This window comes from Paramacrobiotus metropolitanus, unplaced genomic scaffold (assembly GCF_019649055.1).
Source record: "Paramacrobiotus metropolitanus isolate TYO unplaced genomic scaffold, Prichtersi_v1.0 Parri_scaffold0000002, whole genome shotgun sequence".
NCBI lineage: Eukaryota > Metazoa > Tardigrada > Eutardigrada > Parachela > Macrobiotidae > Paramacrobiotus > Paramacrobiotus metropolitanus.
The window spans coordinates 933488-955517 of record NW_026570222.1 but is presented as its reverse complement, the minus strand read 5'-3'; the positions used below and the strand labels follow the sequence as shown (position 1 = coordinate 955517).

Here is a 22030-nt window from a genome sequence, read left to right as displayed (position 1 = left end):
ATTCGAACGTGCACAATACAAGTCATGGCGGGGCATCATAATACTTATCTGTGACAGAAAAACCAGGCGTCAGTAGCTACGGCACATGTGCAGATAAAGTAGTACAATCTGTTCTGGACACCGTGTGTGCGGAAAGATCTGTTGGGAGGCTAGGACCAGCATCTTGTATTATTAAAAGTTAAAATCCGGTAGGATGTAACTAACCGGTAAGCTAGCTAGGAGCAGGGCATAGTAAATATTACGTTGTTTTAAGAATAGTTTGCCTCAAGATTAGTAGCTTGACGAACTTGTTAACACGGTTCTGAAAGCGGCAAAAACTGCAAATCTCCAGCTAAACGATACTGGCGGTGAAGTCTTTGGGAAATTTTACACGGCGGGTAGGCAACATTTTGGATAATTATTGATTAATTTGACCACCCGGACAGTGATGTCCGTCAAATATAATTTGTTTGGCAAGCGTATGCGTCCAAATTATTTACACGGACGAGTTAACGTGGGAAATGTGGGGAAAATTATCAGATCATGTTTGATTAGGAATGCGTGGGGTGAAATCTCAGACTATTTGATCCAGATTAAGCTTCCAAAACTAGATTTTAGATGATTAGCCTTAACGGCTGAGTGAATTTAGGATTTAAATAATGCATATGGCGGCAGTTTGCTTCAGGTATCTGTTGGTTTTAAAGCCAAACGATGCGGTGAATTTGACCAAGCAGCGCAGTGGCCCGGACGGCTTTACATAGTAAGCGCATTAGCCACAGCAAATCCGTTAAAACCAGGAATTTGAGAAATCAGTGCGAAGCATCTTGCATCGCACTGTAGTGTCACAGGGTGCAGATTCGCAACGCTATCAAATTCACCACCTAAATATTCTTTTGTTTTCGTTTCTGCAATATTCATTATATTTCTGTTTGTTTACCATTAAAGCGGTGGGTAGAAGCAGCCAGCATGTAATTTTCCTAGTCAGACCAATAAATCACGCTGCTTCCTGGTTGCCTTGCTCGTGCGACGTGCCGCTCCTGTGCCGCGATGGATTATCGACGGCAGCAGATGATCGCGCCCCTCAGGGGGTTAGGATGCGGCCCGTCTTGCACGCGGCCTCTCTGTGTATGTTTTCCTACGCCGCATCCCCAGCGCAACTGTGATGCAGCTAGCGCCAGTGCGCATCAATCATCGCTGTTCCCCGACAAAACCTGTCTCATTTAACTTCGCCTCAAGATGGCTATCTAATATAAAACAAGTTGCCTTTGTAAAGTTTTCGAAGCCCAACCGGCGAAAGATCATTCGGTTGGTCAGTTGTTAGCAAGTAAGCTAGCAGAAAGGCCTCGCGGCCACGCTTGCCAAATCCATCAGCCTTCAAATGCGGCTCTAATTATCCTCAAGTATCCTTGATCGACCCTTGATTACGGTGCTAGCTTGTAATTTCCAAGCAATTAGAGCTTTCTATTGTGCTGTAGACGAAATGGACTTCTCGCTTAATGATTTGTTAGGGAATTTATAGCAAGAAAATTCATTGACCACTGCGAAAACTGGTAATTGCAGCGGCGAAAAATACCGCCGCTGCCCCGCGCTTGTGTCATTACTACCGGCAGCAATCTGACCACTGCGCCACGCTCCCTCGGTGCTCGCGCGAATACTTACTCACTAGTGTATCTGTACTGTAACGATCAGCTCATTCTTTTAAATGTGCAAGCGGGTTGAACGTTTAGTTCTTACAATTAATGGAACTCAAATAAAAAATGCATTCATTAATTTAAAAATTGCGCATTAACAGCGTAATTTTTCGTATAAGCTTCCGTGCGATCCAATAATTCACATTGACACAATTTGCGTGAGAAACCTGTATTACACTTACAACCGCTCATCTTCCTCAAATTTTAAATGACTACCTGGTACTCTGCGATATTTTCGGATCACTGAGTAGTCAAAAATATTGCTTGCAAGCGTGGTCAGTTGTAGATTACGCGTGGCTCGGCGTGAGTGACCTATAGGAAGCAAATAAAAATCCATCTCAATGGATGATAATATTTATTTATGCACGTCAGAAAAAAAAGTGCAGATAAAAATAGGTATTATTACTGTACATACAAGTTATGAAATCTATAGAGTTACCGGTAGTTAATCATTTGCATCCTTTTAATTTCTTATCAACTGCATTAGCGCTGCTGAATCACCTATTTTGATACGTACGACTACCGCACATATTATTAAAGATTTCGTAACCGCTGTACTTACTGGACTTCTGAATTCTTCTATAATGTAAAGCATCATCAATCATCGTTGTTCCCACCTCCCACAGCACCTAAGCAAATGTGTCAGGACGCGCTGCTTCTGTGCCAGTGTTCCTTAGATCCGCCCATTACAACTTTTGGGCGACACCTCTTCGCTGACGTCGACATGGATTGTTAATGGGCAACATGGTGTCTATTTGTTGCACTCTAAGCTGCCTGACAACAATTTCGATCTTGACTGACCACTGACCACCACCACATTATTCATAACGCTTAAATCAGTTTGAGATGGAAAGTGTAAAATCTTTTACAGAATGCTTAGTAAAACGATTTAAAAGCGATACTGATTTGTTTCTTACAATGGTCAGCAGAACGCAATTTTAGAAAGATAACACTACGGATCAAAGAAGGGCGTCCAGGAATTCGTCTCAATATTTCCGGGAAAAGAATCCCTGCAGAAGCGAGATCAATTCGGGGAAGGTACGTTTTTTGAAGTTTCATTAAAGGCTTAGCAGTGATTTAGCACCTTTTAAAACTCTAATGTGTTTTCGAATTTTGTTCACTGATTATAGTCTTTTCGTAGACAAGAGTAGCGTTATAATTTGAAATAAAAAACTTCGTTGTTTCCATTTATGTCTTCTGTTCTGCAGTACATTCTATTACACAGCCACGGAGTAATTATTTGCTAATATGATTTACTTGTATCTCTGTCACAGGATGTTTTCGTTTATTTTTTTTAATACGTACGAACATGAACAGCCTTCCGGTACGTTTAGGAATACTTAAAGATAATGCTTAAAGTACTTACGGAAGAGATCTTGTACACTTGCAGTGCAGATCTTCTGATCGTTAGTTTGTGTCGTATTTTGAGAATGATTACCAACAGAATTTTTTCACATGCCGGCAAGGTAATGGAAATCAGTAATGTAATTATTTAATTTAACAGCACCACGCAAGGCCAGGAGCTTGCATTTATTTAAGATTCAGTTTACCTGTTAGTCCAGCTCTCAGGTAAAGCACTGGCGTGGGACACATAAGAATTTTTATTAATAAGTCATAAAATTTAATCTTATGGACACCACCATGCATCCATACAGTAGCAGTTTGACCATGAGTGCATAATCGAATGCTTTGTGTATTTGTTGCGGTCAGTGTATATACAGTGTGTCAGTGTATAAATATGGAACTTAATTCACTCATGCCTAACCGATATCATTTGGCCATAAAACTGCCGCTGTTCCTGATCGGTTTAGCAGGAAATTCCGAAACATCGTTTGTCAGTTTATGGTCATAAAACTCGCACGAGGTGGCAGCTTTATTGGGGTCATTCATTGCCATAACTTGTGCATTATTGCAATTTCATGGCGTAAGTTAATTACATGTTTTCAAAATACCTTTGACCAGTGAGCGCTCATTTGCCCGCCTGTCAATGAGAAAACAGCAGTCAAGAAATCTGCTCGCTGTAGTTAAATGCACATTTGCAAGTGTGGTCCGACCGAAACCAATTGTGGGAATTTGCTTCCCGCTAGGATCTCACATTATAAGCACGGGTTACGACGTTTCGCTATGCAGTTGTTGTCGGGAGGTCCTACCCGTTTCTCCTCACATATTATAAAGTAAAAGTAATACACTTTTGAAGCGTCCTAATGCGCTGGTTTTCACATACAAAAATACTTAAATGCCGGGCATACGTACAATTATACTTGGAATACGGAGACAAAATGTAACCGCTGGGAATATCTAGTTACTGACGATACAGAAAAATAAAAAATTATGCTAAATACGAAATACGAGCTGCAAAATTTGTATAAAATACGTAAGTGCAAAATTGTAAAATAATTTATTCTACCCATTCGACTTGGGAAACCAGAGTGGTTCAAATTCCATGACGATGCCGGCGCAATTACACCGCCGAGCAGAACAGTCACGGTCATGGCCAAATGATTGTGCCGGTCGGTCTTCTTTGTTCTCTTTCCCTGATCTTCAGTGTCTGACCGAGCAAGGCATTGTTAAATGGACATGATTCCCTTTATGAATTAAACCAGCTGTACAGGAAAATTAATTTTCATCAATTCGAGAAGCCGTAATAATTAATGGGTAATAGCATCAGCGGCTAATACAATTTCCTGTATGTGTACCCATTTTGTATTCTCAGCTGCTCCCGCATCATTCTCTTTCAGACCATTTACACTGACCAAGAGCACCCAGGAAAAGGAAACATTTTGTTCTGCTAAATATGTACTTACCTAGCATAAGGCTGGAAATTTTTCAACTTGTTTGACAGTGCAAAGATCGCCTCGAATCTTTGTAAAAAATATTATTATTTAACACAAAAATGGCAATATTATTCGTAGCTTTTTTTCAAAATATTTAAAACACTAAATTCATTCGATAAAATTTTTTTAAATAAACGACACTCGTTGAGCGTCGTACTTCGGAACTATCAAGTTCGGAAAACATCGTTTTCTTGTAGTCGAATCAATGAGACGAAGTGACGTCGAAGTCCTGTGTGACTGCACAACGGTCCGAAATAACATGCCATTTCTAAATCACCGTTGAATCATGTTTTGGTAGCAAATATGTGACGACATTTGAATAGAGGCATTGCGTGCGCACAGGAGCAGTAATTATTCACATGCAAACCCTGACGCGGGAGGTGGTTGCCCACTAAAGGTCACTGCCTCGATTTTATTTATTGAGTTGCAAGGAAAATAGTGGTGTGTATTGATTTATTCAAATTAAATGTAAGAGTCTAGTTGGGTGAAATTTTGGCACCTTTTCCTTTTGCTGAACATCACTTTTCAAGTGGGTCATTTAGACAATACGAAGCAATATGTTTGCCGATCCTTGGACATGTTTTCGTTTCAAGCCTGTAAGTTGCGCTGAACGGGTACTGACTGGGATTCAATATCGTTCTCTTTTATTTATATGTAGCTTGTAATGATGCATTTACAGAGTGGACTGTAGCTCTTTTATCCAATACAATTCGTAATCCTATCCTTAAAAACGGCTGAAAATTTCATTATTCTTTGAAGTGCATCTTAAAATGTCGAAAGATACTGAACGGACCTATCTTGTCTGTCTTGTTTTAACACAAAGATTTTGCACACCCTTTAACACTTGTGAGGCATTCTATTTCTACAACAGCTTTAATAGTGCGATGGTAATAAAAAAATACATTTAAAATTTTAGAACAAAATTGGCCTAGTCGAATCATACAGTACACTGTTCAGCTCCTGATTATTACAGTATCCAATCAAAGTGACGAACATTGTCTGTAGAACTGCCTGGCAGGTGTTTATTGTTTAAGTCAAGGGTTTGGAGTGTGCGAAACTAAAACCTTTAATTAATAATTCATGGCATTGTTAAATGAATTCTATTCTTGCTGATGCTGTTCTGAAGTGCTTCGCTATCTCGACAGTTCGTAGGAAACTCAAGGGGCTCTTTAGAAACGTGATCGTGTACATCTTGTAAGCCAGATGCCGGTGGAGTAAGCTGGTATCGAGTCAGTTTATTGTCCTGACAATCAAAACATTATTCTAATACCAATAATTAAAATTTTAAAGCAAAACTAAACTATTTTCTCAAGAGATTTTTGTATTTATGTGTAGTCACAACATTCATTTAAGTAGTCTGACCGGTGGTTTCTGCAATATCGGTGCAGATGTCAAAACCGCAATGGTGCAGCCGGCAGGTACAGTACAAAACGTAAAATGTGTCTTTCTTGCACCGTACTAAAGTCTCCTATACGGTTATTATTCTGTATTGTTAAAACGTATTCTGTACAATCACTACAATGCAATTTTTTTAGGTGCACGAATTCGTTCTTACCGAACACATTAATAAGAAAGTACAATAAAAAATATATACATCAAAACGGAAAAGATCAGTTCGTTGCGTTACAGAATTAAATTGAATAATAAACCGCAACTTCATTACACTAAGTGTGTAATTACATGTAAATGGTCGGCGCGACTTTTAACGAGCATATGGCCAGAAATGGGTTTTGGGCAATCGCATGAATAGCCTTTCTAAAGACTGGAATGCGCAGATGTTCGTTCTCTTAAATTGAGTTGAAACAATGAGGAGAACTCGTTGTGCAATTTACATAGGAGTACTACAAAGGGCGGTTGGCCATTGTATACAATGGCCAACCGGCAGACGACATTTCAAGGCACAAATGGGCAAATCTTCATTCAGAAAACGCCCTTATATAGTAACACTGCATGAAAATCACGGTAAAGTGTTACAATGGCTTAAGTCTGCCTTAATTATGCGCTACGTTTTTATTGGTGACGTAACAATTATAAGTGCCAATGCTTTGATGTTTTCTAAAGTCACGCATCCTGAGCGTCAGCTGGCTGTGGCACCGTTACTGCACGAGACTCTGTTAAAGCCTACAAGCAGAGTAGAACGTCTCACCGTACCGAATTAAAGATAAAATTTTCTCTTAATTTATCCGAACTTATATGCAACACTCTGGATTACATTCATTGTACGTACGAAATGTTTAGTTTTGAAAACTTTTAATTAGCTAGATGAAAATGCACATGGGATGCCCAAAGAGCTGCATTTGCTTCAGTGAGGTCAAACAGATAGAGAGAAAAGTGTCAGGATGCAATCGGGCATGCTTTAATTGGAAAGACTGGAGTGCAACTGGGAGTTCTGCTCAACCGGCAATTAATAGCCGCATCGATTTTAGAAAGAACCTTAAAAGGTTTTCTGTTATAGCCAGCTTCAGAGAATAGTGTGAAATGGCATATAACTCAGCTGCTGCCAAACTAATGCCTTCAAATCCTGCTTTTTTTCTTGTCGATTATCCACTTTTACCATACGCGACTCCGAGATTGATGGGAGTTTTACCCGTACTTACAGTACTAAAGTATGGATTTTTAGGCTATACATAATACTGTTAATTTTTATTGCAAAATTAATCATTTACGATAGGGGAATTTATCAGCACAATATATAGGCTGTAGTTTCTGACTTTCTGTGGCAGTTAATTACGAGCGCTTTCACAAAAGTGACCCACGAAACGTTGTGCGTAATGCCAGTACTCTGATGCTTTACCGCATACGAGTATAAGACGAAAAACCAAAACACAGTTTTTGAAAATGCTGTTGACATTTGAATAACGTTTTAAAGAGTGCGCACGAACGTAAAGCAATTCATAAACAGCGTACAGTTGACTATATATACGGGAGCACTAAAGATCATCCAATATTGCCTGTATTGATATCCCGTTGCCGCAGACGACTTACACCACTGTATTTATTGAATGTTAAACTAGGTGGCCTACTTTGAGTTGAATAGAGAAAGTTGTTTCATTCAACTTGTCAAGAAAATGTGATAACGTGTTTGCTTTTTTGTTATTGAGCTGCCGTGGACACTTGAGCTTTCTATGGGTACTTACACAGTTTCGTATGGTACCCTTTACACAAAATACACAAGTGTACAAGCACACCTAAAGTTGTAGGAAATTACAAAGCGTTTGAAAATGTGGTACATAAATAAATTTATTGTAAAAATTCCATAAAAAATTAAAAATATATAAATTGATCATTAATATGCAGCAAGAAGCTGTACAGGTTTCATACGATTTTTGAACACTTTCTCCCGGGAGAAGCCTATTACAATATTATAACAAACATCTTTTCTCTTTCACTGGTACGTAGTTACTATTACGTACCTCAAAACGCTATTTGCTTCAAACAGCAAGTCCAGTTTTAAAGTTACAGTACTTCGAATGCTACGTATGCTAGAAAGAACGCACATTTACAGTTCTGGCACGTCACTGGCCCAGCGGGATGAACATATGTAAATCTAGGTTTCACTTCCGCTTGGGTCTGTCTGAAAGGGGGAAAATCTCTTCCCGCACCGGGTAGCGGTACGCACTTGTTGTGGTATGAGCTAACGTACTATCTGTATACATAGTGCCACCATTTTCCATACGTACAAAATCCTCTCTTCCCGAAGCGTGTTCCCGCACGTTATGCAGCGACATTCCGGATATCTTACTAGCTGCAAGCTTGTCAGCGTAGAGCAGAGACTTTATATTTATACCAGTTCGAAGATTATATATCAGGAGTGCGATGTTTATACCTTACAATAAATTCCATATAATTATAATATTTTAGTATACCGAATCGATATCAGGCGATTATTAATCGGCGATGGCTACCTACCTTGCTGTTATCCAGAAGTGTGTAATCTGTCTCATAGATAGCTCATATTTGACCTGGTCATGCCAAGATTTTGTGGATCAAACGCGTTACAGGTATTTTTCCTAGAATTGTCTGCAAATTAAACCGACTTTTAACTAATTAACTAATGTGTAATTAATCTAATGTCTACTGTCTAATAAATCTAATGTCTTGCGAGGCAGTTAAGCTACTGCATTGCACGTACAGTAACGTTATACACTACCAAGGTATATAAATATAAGAGATAGACATATAGATATACCTTGATACTACAATATACTTACTATAATTGTGTTGTTTCTCACGTAGTGTTAATCATGGGAAAAACCTTTCCCGGTAGCGTTAACTGCATACGTATTTCATAGTACAGTATTCTGTACTGACTGTACATACTATAGTAAGCTATAGCTACAACCGCTACGGTAGCATCAAGGAAATGCGCGATGCACTTGAATATACAGTAACTTGGTAATCCCAGCGAATTAAAGGCATTAGATGAAATTTTAACCCATAATCCTTCTATCGTCACCATATTGGTGCTAACGCAAAAGAAATATTTTAAACATAATTTTTTTTGCCGTTGAAGAGTACTATAACCCACCCACTATAACAAGAGAAATTGCAGACCCACTTACTAGTGGGTGTTCGCTAAATTTTTGGGATGTTATATTTGTAGTTAGAACAGAATGCTTTCCTGCTTTAAAAGAACGGTTTTTGTTGTCGAATAGGAAATGTGTAGTAGAACGGTATCTAACTACTGCAAAGAATGTTTCCCAGCCAGCTGTTTTTGCATGGAGCCGTAGTTATTCTGATTAAAGGGAAGCGTGAGAATCGGGAGTGCTATAGTGGGATAATGCATGATGCAGGATACCGACGCGTCAGACTGAAGCGGATTACGATTGCAAGTGGGTTATTATGTTTCTGACCCTCCCGCAGATTATCTAACACCATCTCTTTCTTATCCTCCTTATTCAGCAGAACTTCCGAACTTTGATTAACTCTGCCGGGTCGGGAATGTCCGGGCGCAAGCAGGATGATGTAAACAGTTACGAGCAAACCAATATCACTACTGTTGAACGTATCTAGTTTCTTAATGCGGACGACATCGCGTTTAGCAGTACTGTCCCGTATTGCTGGTACGAACATAAGAAAATGCGCTTAAGTAGGTTCAAATATCTATATATTCATTTATTTCTTCTCGCAAATGCTATAATTTATGCCATAGTTTTTCTTAGATGCCATATATGAGTAATCTACGTAAAACAAATTAATACTTGTATAGGACTGACAGCAGGTCCGATCAAGCTCGTGAGAATAAAGATACAGGCGCGGTTATCACTTATGTAGGCCAAAAACACTACAATGAATGCGAGCCGTGTATTTTAGCCATTTTAAATTACTGTACATTGTAAGTGACCAGGAACCATTGGTTTGAATTTTATCAGTATTAATTAATATGGTGCATGGTATTCGTGGAAACAGTTTCAAGATTTCGCTCGGTTTATAATACTTTTTCAGTTGCTATATTGCCATAAATCTGTTGGCTTCCGTTTCTTATAGTTTTTAGTGTGCTGTAAAACGATCTGATAAGATTAAAACAATACAATAAACGGTCAACATTAAAAGTTAAAAGTATCCTTTCTTTTAACAACATATAATAATTTTTTGTTTTCGGGAATTTTGCATAGCGATCCCTGAATGTACTGTATATCTGCAAAATCATAGTTTAAACTTCACGGTAGGAATTCGATTTCGCGTGCTCGTTTTTCATGTGGGGAACACAATCTCCTTTGCGCGGCACGGTATTTTAAAGAGAGCGGTGTCGTTCGGGCTGCGAATTATTGCGTGATTTCAAACGCATCACTGGACTGCACGCCGATCTATGTAGATTATGGCTGCGCAGCAGCACAGGGTAGTTTTTATTTTATGTCGTGCCAACGAGATTCGCGATCCACACGAGCTGAATGAAATATTTCAACTCCACGGACATAGACGGTGTATGTACTTATATTCAACCACTTTGGTTCATGACGGGATATCATTCACTTTCGGCGCACTGATGGCAACATATGCATCAAATGTGAAGGCATCTGGTACTGATGTCCAATAATCGGTCATGGTGCATTTTATCCGCTGCCATAATCGTCGACGCTCACATTGCGGTACAGTATTATGCGTCGTCTGTGTTCTGAGAATATAATGTATGTATAGTTTATACTCGTATTGTTAGATCTAAATAAGTTTGTAATGTTAAAACCATGAAATTTATGCAAGAAATCAATCCTCATTAAAAACGATAGCGATGAATTCCCTGTTGGCGATGTGGACATTCGTGGCGTGTTATGCGTTACATAGACAGCCGGCAAGTTAAAGGGGGTGAGAATAATATGAGAGTCGATTTTCTGCATAAGTCCATAACATCCATTTATTACAGGGTGCACTTTTGATAATTCGAAACTAAATTATTCTTTTGTTTTGATGGTTCTGAAATGGCATCATCAGGCATAAAAGCACCGATATCGGAATAACCACACACATCAGGATTTCCTGATGCTGCTGTTATAGTTACGCTTTGGTCGATTTTGACTGACCATCGCATAAATAAGGACGCATTATTAACATCATGGTTCCCGTTTTTCTTTGCAGGCTTGTGATCGCTAAGTAGCTGCATTATGGCTTTAACCGGCAAACTGATTCGGACAAATGCGTTGGCATTACTTTGTTTCATTGCAACGGATATTGTCGTCTTAGCTCTCAACTATGGTAAGTGCACTCTTCAAAAACAAATGTTCACCGTTTGCGTGTTCAGAACTGAAACAACTATTCTACTATCTGTTCATATAAATTTTTATTTTTGGTTTGTTTTTAAATTTCAATTGTGAATAATGCAGTTAAAATAATTTGATTAGCATTCGATTCGGTTGTGGTACATGTTATTCCATTTCCGAGTCCTATAATCTTCTTAATGCAATTTTCCCGCTGTTATTAGCAGGGATCGTCAGGAGACTAGGAAATATGAAAAGGGATTTTCGATTCTTTAGAAAACGATTGAATTTTGAGATTAATTTCTGCTGGTGACAGATTTAATTAACAATTACTGCTGGTGACTTATGCAATGAAGCGAGTGCGAGTTAACTTGATTTTCTTGTTTAGACCCTAGTCCGCCTGATATCATGCCGGCTGACAATAGACATGAACACGATTCAATTTGTTTGCTCGGTCATGCCGTAATGAACATGAGCAGAGTGGAATAGCTGCGTTCTTTATAAAAGTTTTGTTGATTATTTGAATACTCAGCCATTGGGGTCTGTACATGGGCTAATAGATAATAGACGATGTAAACAGTGTCAGAAAATTAAATTATGTGCTTCATCAGGTTCGTCTGTTCGAGCGGAGCACATAGGATTTGCTTGTGTGCGTGCAACTACAGTCCAACTAAACTTATTTATATGCAGTTGTGACCACTGCTGAGCCGCTGCTACCATCAATTTTCTGTGAACTGTGGTGACTTGCCGGCTTTGGTCAGCCAGATTTGCACTTTGAAAATCTTTTATCACCGCTGCAATGGATGCCAGCGAAATTAAATACTTCTGTTTTGACTTTTTCTCAATATTGCAGTCACTTGACGGTAATTGGATTACGCACTTCTCACACACTTATGCTTTCTCCATATTATTTCCTTTGATGATTGAACATGTTTTTGGTTTCGATAGAAAGTGCAGTCTTTCACATAAATATTGTCTGTGGACAATATTGTTACGGTAGTTAATTTAATAACTTTATTCTAGCTGCAGCAGGTTTAAACGTAATCAGTGAGCTATGAGTGTGTGTAACTGATTCCTGATTCCTGATCGTCTAGACTGATGTTAAAGATATGTGCCTTCTAGCTGCATGTGCGACGCATATATGTATTTACTGTTATTACTGTATTTATATGTATTTACTGTTATTTATGTATTTACTGTTATTATATGTATTTACTGTTATTTTATGGCCATATTTGCAAAAAAAAGGTTCTCGTTATTAACTGTTTCTTGTTCTGATTTTTTATATAATACACAGTACATAAAGTGTTTCTAATCAAGCATGAGTTGCTCACGCCGTTATTCTGAAGAATTAGCATAGCGAAAACCAGGATGCGGGTGATTCTCGCGGTGGCTATGCAATAGAGTATGGGCATTCTTCGTCACGAGGTGTTGTGCAGGCGCCCTGTCAGATAATTTAAATCCATTTGTGAAGTGTCCCTTTGCCGGTAGCTGGGAGAATGTACAAAGCAGACGGGATGCAGATGGTTTGCTATTCTCAACAGCTCTTGTGGAGAAAATTTGAAATTCACCAACAATTTCGTACAATCGTACATAAAACATGACCCTGTTTGTTCCGTCAATGAGCAAGTGGTCTTGCACTTACTTCATTTTGACAGTTTGGTCAGTCAATGTCGAGCTGATTCGAGCGGAAGCATACAGTCAGTGCAGCGTGGCGCGTGCGGTTTGCCTCGAATTGGTACTCGTATTATGTCAATTTTAAACGGCGGGAGTAGAAAACAAGCTCGACAGCGCATTAATACGGATAATACCTAATGAGCTGCCCGGCGTCGACCGGATATGCAGCTTAAATTCATCGCACAAACAACCTGTGTGTATCTGTGTCTGTGTGCGGCGGTTGGTTTATTTTTCACTGGTCGGAAAAATCTGTCAAGAGCACGAACTCATGAAATGTTTTTGGGTATGGATAAATGTTCGGGTCTATTTAGAAGGAGCATCGTTTATCGTTTTCAAAATTGCAAATGTAATCTATAAGCCCCGTGACATGTTTGAAAATGACAGATGATGACCACCTCAGATTTGTTTTCCTTGACTACTGGTGGTAGTGTTCCGCAGCTGGATCGGCTGGCTAATATTTTTGCTCTCTACGGTTAAGATGTCGTTATCGATATCGACTTCAAAGGTTAAAATGCTAACAAGAGGGAACACAGCTTATGTAAATCAAATAAAACATTGGGATACGGAGCATTCCCTTGCTCTTGAAGGTTGGCAAACTTCATATGCATGTATAATAATGTTAGGACTATTTTCAGTACGATATTTCTATAAGTAAATATCAAATAATAATTGTTCAAAAGTTTGAGTCGGAACAGCTAACGGTGCATATATATTAATGCAGTACTATTATCACAATATATATATCGTAAGTCATCAGTATCAAACTATATAATGTGGTTGGTATAAACAAAAGTAATTCACCGTATTCTATTATATTTTATAACTTTTAAATCATAAGCACGGTGCATGATTCTGTAATTATGCTCGCAAAAGAGATTTTCTCATAGATTGTGCCATACTGACCAGTGCAAAGCCTGATTAGTTATTAATACAATATTGCGCAGAGACCAAATAAAGCAGCCTTAATAGTAGCTGAATTATGAACTTATCAAAGGATGTGTCTCGACTATTTGGCAGGCGGTAATCCGATGAGGTTGTTTATGGTGGATTATTCGCACGCGGGGAAGATGTTACGCACACAGATCGATATATTAAGGAAATTAGGTCAGATCATTTGTGAGGACGGCGGCAGCCACTTCCGTGCACGATTGTTCTCCGCTCTTCCTGTTGATTCTAATGTGCGCTGATTGTGTTTTATCGGGATTAAATCAGTGTTTTAATCAGAATATATTGTGCTGTGTAACCAGAGCAGTCATCAAAGCTTGCTGCTGCTCAGGCAGCTGTTTATGCCATCAGACAAGAAAATTAATGAATGGTACTGTTTTGACAGTACATTTCATGCCGCGTGCAGATAAAACTGGAATCAAACGAGTATACCAAATAATAATTATGAGTGCATTTTAAAAACTGTTTCAGTTTTTGCTATACGATTATGAACTTCTGCCTTTGAACGTAGCGCTATGCATCAGAATTGCAACATGCATTTGCTGTGTTTTTCCAGTCTCGTTTTATGTATTTCAACCAACGTATCGATCCAATCATCCAGGAGATGCAGCGATATATGGTGTTTGCATGATAATATAAGTTTTGGCACTTTCCCTCCCAGCGTAACGCGGCTCGGAAACTTGAACTGAATACAAATCAGCATGAATAGCCTAATCTTGACCATGTCCTGATTGAGGTCCTGCCACTAAGGATTAGGAAAAGCCCCCAGAAAAAATTATTGTCTTCCAGGCAACCAGACGTTCTATCAAAATTAGCAGCTTGGGAAAAAAGATCTGAGTAACCAATTCAAATTCGCATTGAAGAATGAATAACCTAGGGGACCTTCTTTTTTAAAAAAGGCAAATGATTGCTGGTTGGGATCAACTTACGCAATCGCAGATGACATTTTTTTCTGTTGGTTGTTGCGCTATATTTTGTTTCCAACAAAATTAGCGTGCCAATAGTGCCGCACACCGGCGCTTGTGGAAAATAAAAGAATACAGTAAAATGTTGCACTTGTTAAAGGGAGCGAGTAGTATCCCATATTATATGACTGAGTACTGAGTCACTTGCGATATGTGGTCAGTTCCATACAATAGGAGTTATACGTCGTTGCCCTTTTGCAGTATAAGGTTAACATGCAAGAAATAAATTGTTAATGCGTTGTTAATGATGTATAGTTGTTCTTGTAAACTGTTTCCTGGCTATTCTCGTTGCACACTTTACTGTTCGATGTTAAATAAAAAAGAAAATATTCCGTGCGAATATAGGAGAGGATGTTGCGCCCATTAAAAAGGAAGCAGGCAAACGTTTTCTGCGGCAATCTCGTGCGTTACCCTCGCCGGAAGTCAGTTCCGAGGCTGCAGCTTTTGTCCAACATTGTTTGTTTGATGGCGTTTTCGTGCTGAAATCGTTTAAGATCATAAAAACCAATTTGACGTTTCGTCAATGATATATCATGAAACCTATCAGTGACTGAATTGAAATGCAAACTATTAATTAGCACGCTGGAGCGAAAACCTAAAAGAACCCACTAATTTAAAGGTGATCTAATTAGATGTTGCGTTTGGCAGATGAATGTGTGGCCCCGTTGGGAATGGAGAGTGAATTGATTGCTGATGATCAAATTAAAGCCAGCTCATCCTATGACGATGCCAGTGTTGGTCCACAAAACGCCAGGTAAAATACGGGAATACCGATGCATTACCGGATGTTCAAGTAGCGGCTCGCTACTGACACTCGCTTGTCTACAATGCTAGAGACTAGTGGTACACAGGCCCGAGTATTATTGTAAGCCAAACTTGGGCAGCAAAGCGGTAAGTTGGTAGGTTTTCTGGTATGCAACTTTAAACAGAATTTGCTGGATCCTGGATTTTGTCAGCAAATTTAATCCGGAAGTATGCGCAGATGTTAATTTAACTTGTAAATGTTAATTTAACATGGACCTCTACTCCCAACCTTGCACTAGCAGCGCGCATAGCCTATGGTCCTGCTAGCTATATACAACGTCATACAGTGATACACCTCGTTAACAAACACACTGGTATAAGAAAATTGTGTGATTTTACCGTAGTATTTAATAAAAAAATACTTGACTACAGCGATAGAAGTATTGTTTTTGCATAAACTTTTGTATATTAATTTTAGCGATGCGCTGCAGCACAGTTTTAGAAACCGCACTATACTTGTAGTACGTTTAAATGAGGAGACTAAAATTAATTCAATTTCGGTGTTCTTAAAGTGTTTTGTACCGCCCTAACAGGCTTTTCTGTGTCGAGTAGTAGGATATTTTCCGTTTTGCCAATTTGCATTTTACGTTCCGGTCTGAATACTTATCATATCCTTTTGATGATGCGAAGCCAGAGCTCGTTAGAAAGAAGGAGAAGTGAAAGTAGTCAGATGCAGGATATTCACAGATCACAAAGCTGTCCAGATTGTCCTGACTGCCCATACATCCAGCTCCTATACAGGCGAATTGTGTGCCGGTCATGATCATAGGCGGCGGATTGATAGTCTGAAGATCCTATTACGGACGACATTAGTCCATTTTCAATGCAGTTAACAGTGGGACATGTCATTTATCATCCATTAAAAGTTGCTTCGTTTTTCGCGCTTTAAAAATTCAATTAATCCGGCACCGGCCAAAGTGGGAGGACTGGAAAAAGTAGGTTTGTGAGTCTGCTGCCATGTGTATTGATTGTTTCCCAATGGCCCCCTTCTCGACTCTATCAGCAGTGTATGCTTGAAATATTCGCTGACGCTTTCTAAAGCACAGCAGGAAGCCAAGAATTTCTCATCTCTAGCCGGTGCTGCATGTGCCGGCACAAACTCCCAGAGATGCTCAAAACAAGCTGACAATCTAATGCTCTGTTTTAAACTTGTCGTTTCACCATCAGCAATAAAGTGAATATTAAATTTTACAATAAAATCTCATATTGCACCATTAACCCACATGTGCAGATCACTCCACAGGTCAGTCATCACACAGCGCTATTCAAACGCCGTAATACGATCCTGTGCGAAAGTTGCCTGATTACGATTACCGACGCGGATCGCGTGGCTCTTGTCGCGTCTCATACAAATTCAAAATTAATGAATCAATTCTGTCTGTATATTTGCAAAAAAACATATAAGTTTAATCATGTTTTTGAATTGCGATAGGTAGAAACAATCACTTGTGCAGAAGTAATGCACAGTCTCTTTTGATCTGTTCTGTGTTTTTGGAGCAGGAAGTAACTAATGGCATAATGCGTTTTTCTGTTTCGGCAGAGTGGGACATGAAGACGGAGGCGGTGCCTGGTGTCCACGACAACAAGTGAAAAAGGATGTTTATGAGTTTTTGGAAGTGGACCTTTTACAGCTGCACGTGGTCAGCAGTGTAGAAACGCAGGGGCGCTTTGGCAACGGACAAGGTCAGGAATTTGCCGAACAATTTATGCTGGAATACCAGCGCGAACCGGACAGCGAATGGATAACCTTTCGCAACCGGAAAGGCGAGAAGCTCTTCCGCGGGAATACCAACACCTACGTGCGTAATAATCAGAAACTCGATCCGCCCATCATCGCTCGCAAGATCCGCTTCATCCCGCAGAGTGTCTATGCCCGGACAGTGTGCATGCGGGTGGAATTGTTTGGATGTCCGTGGCGGGAAGGAATCCTGTGGTATTCTATGCCGCAAGGCGAATCCAAGGCGCCGGATGTGCAGCTATACGACTGGTCGTATGATGGCGTGATCGAGAGTAACCATTTGTATCTGGGCATGGGTCAGCTGACGGATGGACGACTGGGCGCTGATAATTTCCGCGGGACGACAGTGGCTGGACAGAAAGCATCCGACTGGGTGGGCTGGAAGAACGACTCACATCGCGGCAGCAAAATTGATCTGACATTTAAATTTGATGTGCCCCGCAAATTCTCCGCCATGTATCTTTACTGTAACAATTTGTTCAGTAAGGATGTACAAGTGTTCGCCACGGCTTCTATATACTTTAGGTACGGATTATAGGGAACCTAATCGTCTTGATTGCTAGCCGGCAATTGCGGTGCAGTAGCCAGTGGGCATTTTTAAATCGATAACGAACGATAGATACTTTGAAAGCTTTGATAAAATTGAGCTTTCTATTGTGATCTAGCCACAATAAGGCTTCGTTAGCACCGCCTTGCAGCTATGAATAACTCGTAGGTTGCCGCTGATGCCCTGCTTTAAATTTCTAAACTTTTTAACCCATCTAAATAAGCAAAATCTAGAAATGTCGAAAGTGAAAGCAGTGGCTGTTAAGTTTGACAGCCTAATTGGATTAATACTTCTGCTTATTTAAAAATTTTTAAAAATTAGTAAACACTATAATTATAAAAACTCCTAGAGCACGCATATGATAAATAATTAAATATTTAAGTTTCATTTGCTGTAACAAATCTTTCTACCAAATGTTTCGTCATAAAGATAGCATTATTTGATTTTCTTGTTAACTTTTCAAAGCAGAAAAGGATTCATTAAAATGGCTTTGTGATGATATCTATCTCACTGCACTTCTCTGTTGCAGTATTGGCGGGAAATATTACACAGGAGCGCCAGTTCACTATGCTTACACCGCTGACACCGTCATGGAAAAGTCTCGAAATGTCAGCATTAAATTAAACCAGCATGTTGGTCGCTATGTAAAGGTTATTTTGACGTTTGCCTCCCGTTGGATGATGATCAGTGAAGTGTCGTTTGATTCGGGTAAGAATCGACCGGTTGTCCACTTGAGCACTGAAGCGTGAAATGAAAATTTAAAATGCTATCTGTCTCCCTTGATGCCGCAGAACCCTTAGCCGGCAATTTCACGCCCGAGGCATCTCCGCCAGAATTACTGACCAAGTCGACGACCTCCAGTGCCGCACTGGACGGTCAGTTCTTTCACATCTTCCATCCGTCGGGATTTCTGCTCGGCGGTAGAGATGCGCCGGAAGTTCACGGCCACAAAACGCATTTGTATGCCGTGCAGGGCAACACGTCCAGCCGCCTGCAGCCGACCACTACGGATGATTATGTCGGCTTGATTATTGGCATCGTATCCGGGATGGTCATTCTGCTATTGATCGGATTGGGTGTAAGTGTGAGAATCATGACGGATGCCGCATGCTTAATGGCATTGGCATTCGCTAATGGTCTGACTTTCCTTTTGATGATTCCTAGATTGTCCTGCTTCGCTTCCGACACCGCAAACACCATTATCGCAACAAATTCCATTCCGCTGCTGATTTCTTCTCGTTAGAAAAAAATCTGCCTTTTGATCTGAAAAACGTCCAAGTCGAAACCTTGAGGTCAATAAATGGGAATATGTACGGTTCAGTGGCATCGGAAGAGCCGGAGAAAAATACCATTTATCATGAGCCGCACGAAGTCATCCTTAAACGCATTCTTCCCGAAATGCCTTCGTCCGCTCTGATTAAGGAATATCATAGTATGTCACACAAACATGTAGAATCTTGCAGCAGCACTTACAAAACTCTAACTGAAAAAGAACGGATTGCTTGAAGAATGTGGAGACTCATTAATCTTCTTTCATATATAATGCGTTTAACCTTTGCTGTTTTGCCTTAAAAATTTGTAACTTCCACCTATTGGTTTGTAGTTGCCTTAAAAATGAAGATCTTCATCAGTGATATTGTATTTTAGACACTTTGTGCTCAAGAGAGTATGCCATACCAGAACTGAAATCACCGTATGTCAAACCAAAAAACTTCGCCGGCAACCACCTTCTCCCTTGCTACAACCAGTTCAGTCTGCAAGGCCCCAGCGGTACTAACTCTATGGATTCTCCGACATGCTCCGTCCAGCCCACAATGTCTACGGTTTCGGAATTACCGCGTTCTTGCTTGAAATTCATTGAGCGTATTGGCGAAGGACAGTTCGGCGAAGTAAGATATGAGAAACAAATTATGGTTTGACTAGTACTGGTTGCATGTTGTTGCAACCTAATTTGCCTCTCCCTGATCTTGTTTTCTAAAGTGATTATTTCTATCTTACAGGTGCACCTTTGTGTCGCGGAGGATTTATATGAACTAACGGGGTACCGGTCCATGTCTCCCAGCGCAAAGCTTGTTGCTGTGAAAATGCTCCGCTCAGATGTTTCGGGTGATATAAAGTAAGACTAAAATAATGAAATCTAGTTATACTGTATTTTAGAATGCGCGTTTTTTAAATTCACTTAGTTTATTTCTGTTTATGTTTTTCATGACTCCATAATCAGATTCAATTCACCAAAAGGTTGGTTGCAGGTCTGATTTCCGTCGAGAAATAGAAATCCTCAGCACACTGCATGACCCAAATCTGATTCAAGTTCTGGGAGTGTGCACCCAGGAAGACCCATTGTGCATGGTCGTCGAATACATGGAATGTGGTGATTTGAACCAGTTCCTCAAAGAGCATATGCCGGAGAGCCCTTCCGGATTATTGCATCAGAAGGCCTTAAAGTAAATTGTGCTAACACAATCTTAATTATTCTATATAATGATGCCCAAAATCATGTGTCTCGGCGAAACTGTTCCAGCTACAGCACATGTTGTACGTTCTGTTTTTCAGTTACGGTACGCTCATTTACATGGCCTCGCAGATCGCTTCCGGTATGAAGTATCTGGAAAATCTAAATTATGTCCATCGCGATCTGGCTACAAGGAATTGCTTAGTTGGACAAAATTATACCATTAAAGTTTCTGACTTCGGAATGAGTCGACGACTGTATGCTTGTGATTACTACCGAATTGAAGGCAAAGCGATATTACCTATTCGCTGGATGGCATGGGAAAGTATTCTCATGGTAAGCTGTGCGCCACTGCACCTTAACACATTTTGTTGTATGCTGTCGAAAGTACCTTGTAGTTTTCGACCATTAAGATAGGACGAAACATTTTGCATGCTACTTATTTTGTATCTTTTTTGTCAATCCAAAGGATTGCATTTAAAACACAGAATCTGTGGTTGCAGGGAAAATTTACCACAAAATCGGATGTATGGTCATTTGCCGTGACACTGTGGGAGATTTTGACCTTTGCCCGGGAGCAGCCTTTTGAAGAACTGAACGATGAACAAGTGATCGAAAACGCCGGTTCATGCTACCAGGGCGACAAGAAAACCATTTTACTTGCTCAACCTCACCTTTGTCCCAAAGAAATTTATGATCTCATGCGCGAATGCTGGCAAAAGCAAGAAGAAAACCGACCAAACTTTAGGGAAATTCACCTGTTTTTACAAAGAAAAAATCTCGGTTATACGCTGGAAAGATGATACTGTTTCAAAAGCGGTTTGAACTCAATTACGTGTAATGTCACTCGTTATCATTTTAGTCTTGGTTGTTTTTGATTGTTTTTGACACAAATTTTGGATGTTTCGCAAAACAAATGTGCTAACACTAAAAATTGTTGAAGGCTGCTGTTTTTGGTCAGTTGTTCAAATTTTTTATGGTTATGATGCTCTGCAGATGCTGCTGCATTGAGTCTGCTCGAAAATAAAAATGGTTTGTGATTGGCACGATTAAGAGCACACTTATTTGTACACGCAACTGACGTAAGTATAATTGGTTTTCGCCAGTTTTAATTTATACGATATGCATTTTTAGTCATCAGAATATCTATATGTATTTAATATAAAGCTCTATATATATTATATTATCATTACAGTATTATTACGGCACAAGAGCAGACAACCCCGAAGGGACTTCAAGTCTGGTCGTATAATGTGAGAATATTGGCTTAGACAGTTGCAGCTAACAACTGGATTTTTGCACAATCCACTTACTACCAGTGTCCGCTCCAGATTGTAAGTGACAGAATCGCCCATCGGCTCTGTTTTATTCCATCGGCCATGCCGTTTGGAGCATGTGCATAAATTTCTCATCCAGGATACGTAAACGCGTATCAGAATAAAAGGTATACTGTACATACTCCCTGGCTAAAAATAGCACAAAGGCATTTCCGTTGGCCGCTTTAGTGAAAGAACTAGCAAACTACTTTAATACAGTAATGTTGTAAAAATTAAACCTTACATGCTTTGCTTGTCCAACAAAAGCTGTTGTGTTGTCCGCCGAATAAAAGTAAGTAAGTAAGTATCCGTAGTACTCGTAGTTTGTGCTTTTCGGTCATAAAGTCCTCAACGAGTGCACTTTGCGATGTATTGTAATTCACTCGTATT

At 39.8% G+C, this 22030-nt stretch overlaps 2 protein-coding genes across 10 annotated transcripts; one reads left to right on the top strand and one right to left on the bottom strand.

The window, feature by feature from the left end:
- The first annotated feature begins 2505 nt into the window (after positions 1 to 2505).
- On the top strand, positions 2506 to 21358 carry LOC129586416 (discoidin domain-containing receptor 2-like). Of its 4 annotated transcripts, none has more exons than XM_055479683.1 (12): positions 2506 to 2708; positions 11078 to 11194; positions 15432 to 15537; positions 17128 to 17850; positions 18402 to 18580; positions 18664 to 18950; positions 19037 to 19304; positions 19520 to 19761; positions 19873 to 19988; positions 20122 to 20316; positions 20426 to 20660; positions 20828 to 21358. In XM_055479683.1, exons 2-12 carry the CDS (start codon positions 11104 to 11106, stop codon positions 21125 to 21127), a joined length of 2742 nt encoding a protein of 913 aa, XP_055335658.1. In that variant the 5' UTR covers positions 2506 to 2708; positions 11078 to 11103; the 3' UTR covers positions 21128 to 21358. The 4 variants fall into 4 exon arrangements, with proteins under 4 accessions (XP_055335658.1, XP_055335648.1, XP_055335665.1 ...); XM_055479673.1 differs by lacking the exon at positions 2506 to 2708 and adding an exon at positions 8209 to 8505; XM_055479690.1 differs by lacking the exon at positions 2506 to 2708 and adding an exon at positions 10249 to 10593.
- On the bottom strand, positions 8454 to 21945 carry LOC129586440 (uncharacterized). Of its 6 annotated transcripts, none has more exons than XM_055479700.1 (3): positions 21638 to 21945; positions 16191 to 16381; positions 10455 to 10619 (listed from the first exon to the last, which is right to left on the bottom strand). In XM_055479700.1, exons 1-3 carry the CDS (start codon positions 21779 to 21781, stop codon positions 10457 to 10459), a joined length of 498 nt encoding a protein of 165 aa, XP_055335675.1. In that variant the 5' UTR covers positions 21782 to 21945; the 3' UTR covers positions 10455 to 10456. The 6 variants fall into 6 exon arrangements, 1 of the variants encoding a protein (XP_055335675.1); XR_008690129.1 differs by lacking the exons at positions 10455 to 10619; positions 16191 to 16381 and adding exons at positions 18365 to 19135; positions 19222 to 19355; XR_008690130.1 differs by lacking the exons at positions 10455 to 10619; positions 16191 to 16381 and adding exons at positions 18365 to 19135; positions 19222 to 19285.
- Positions 21946 to 22030: the final 85 nt, after the last annotated feature.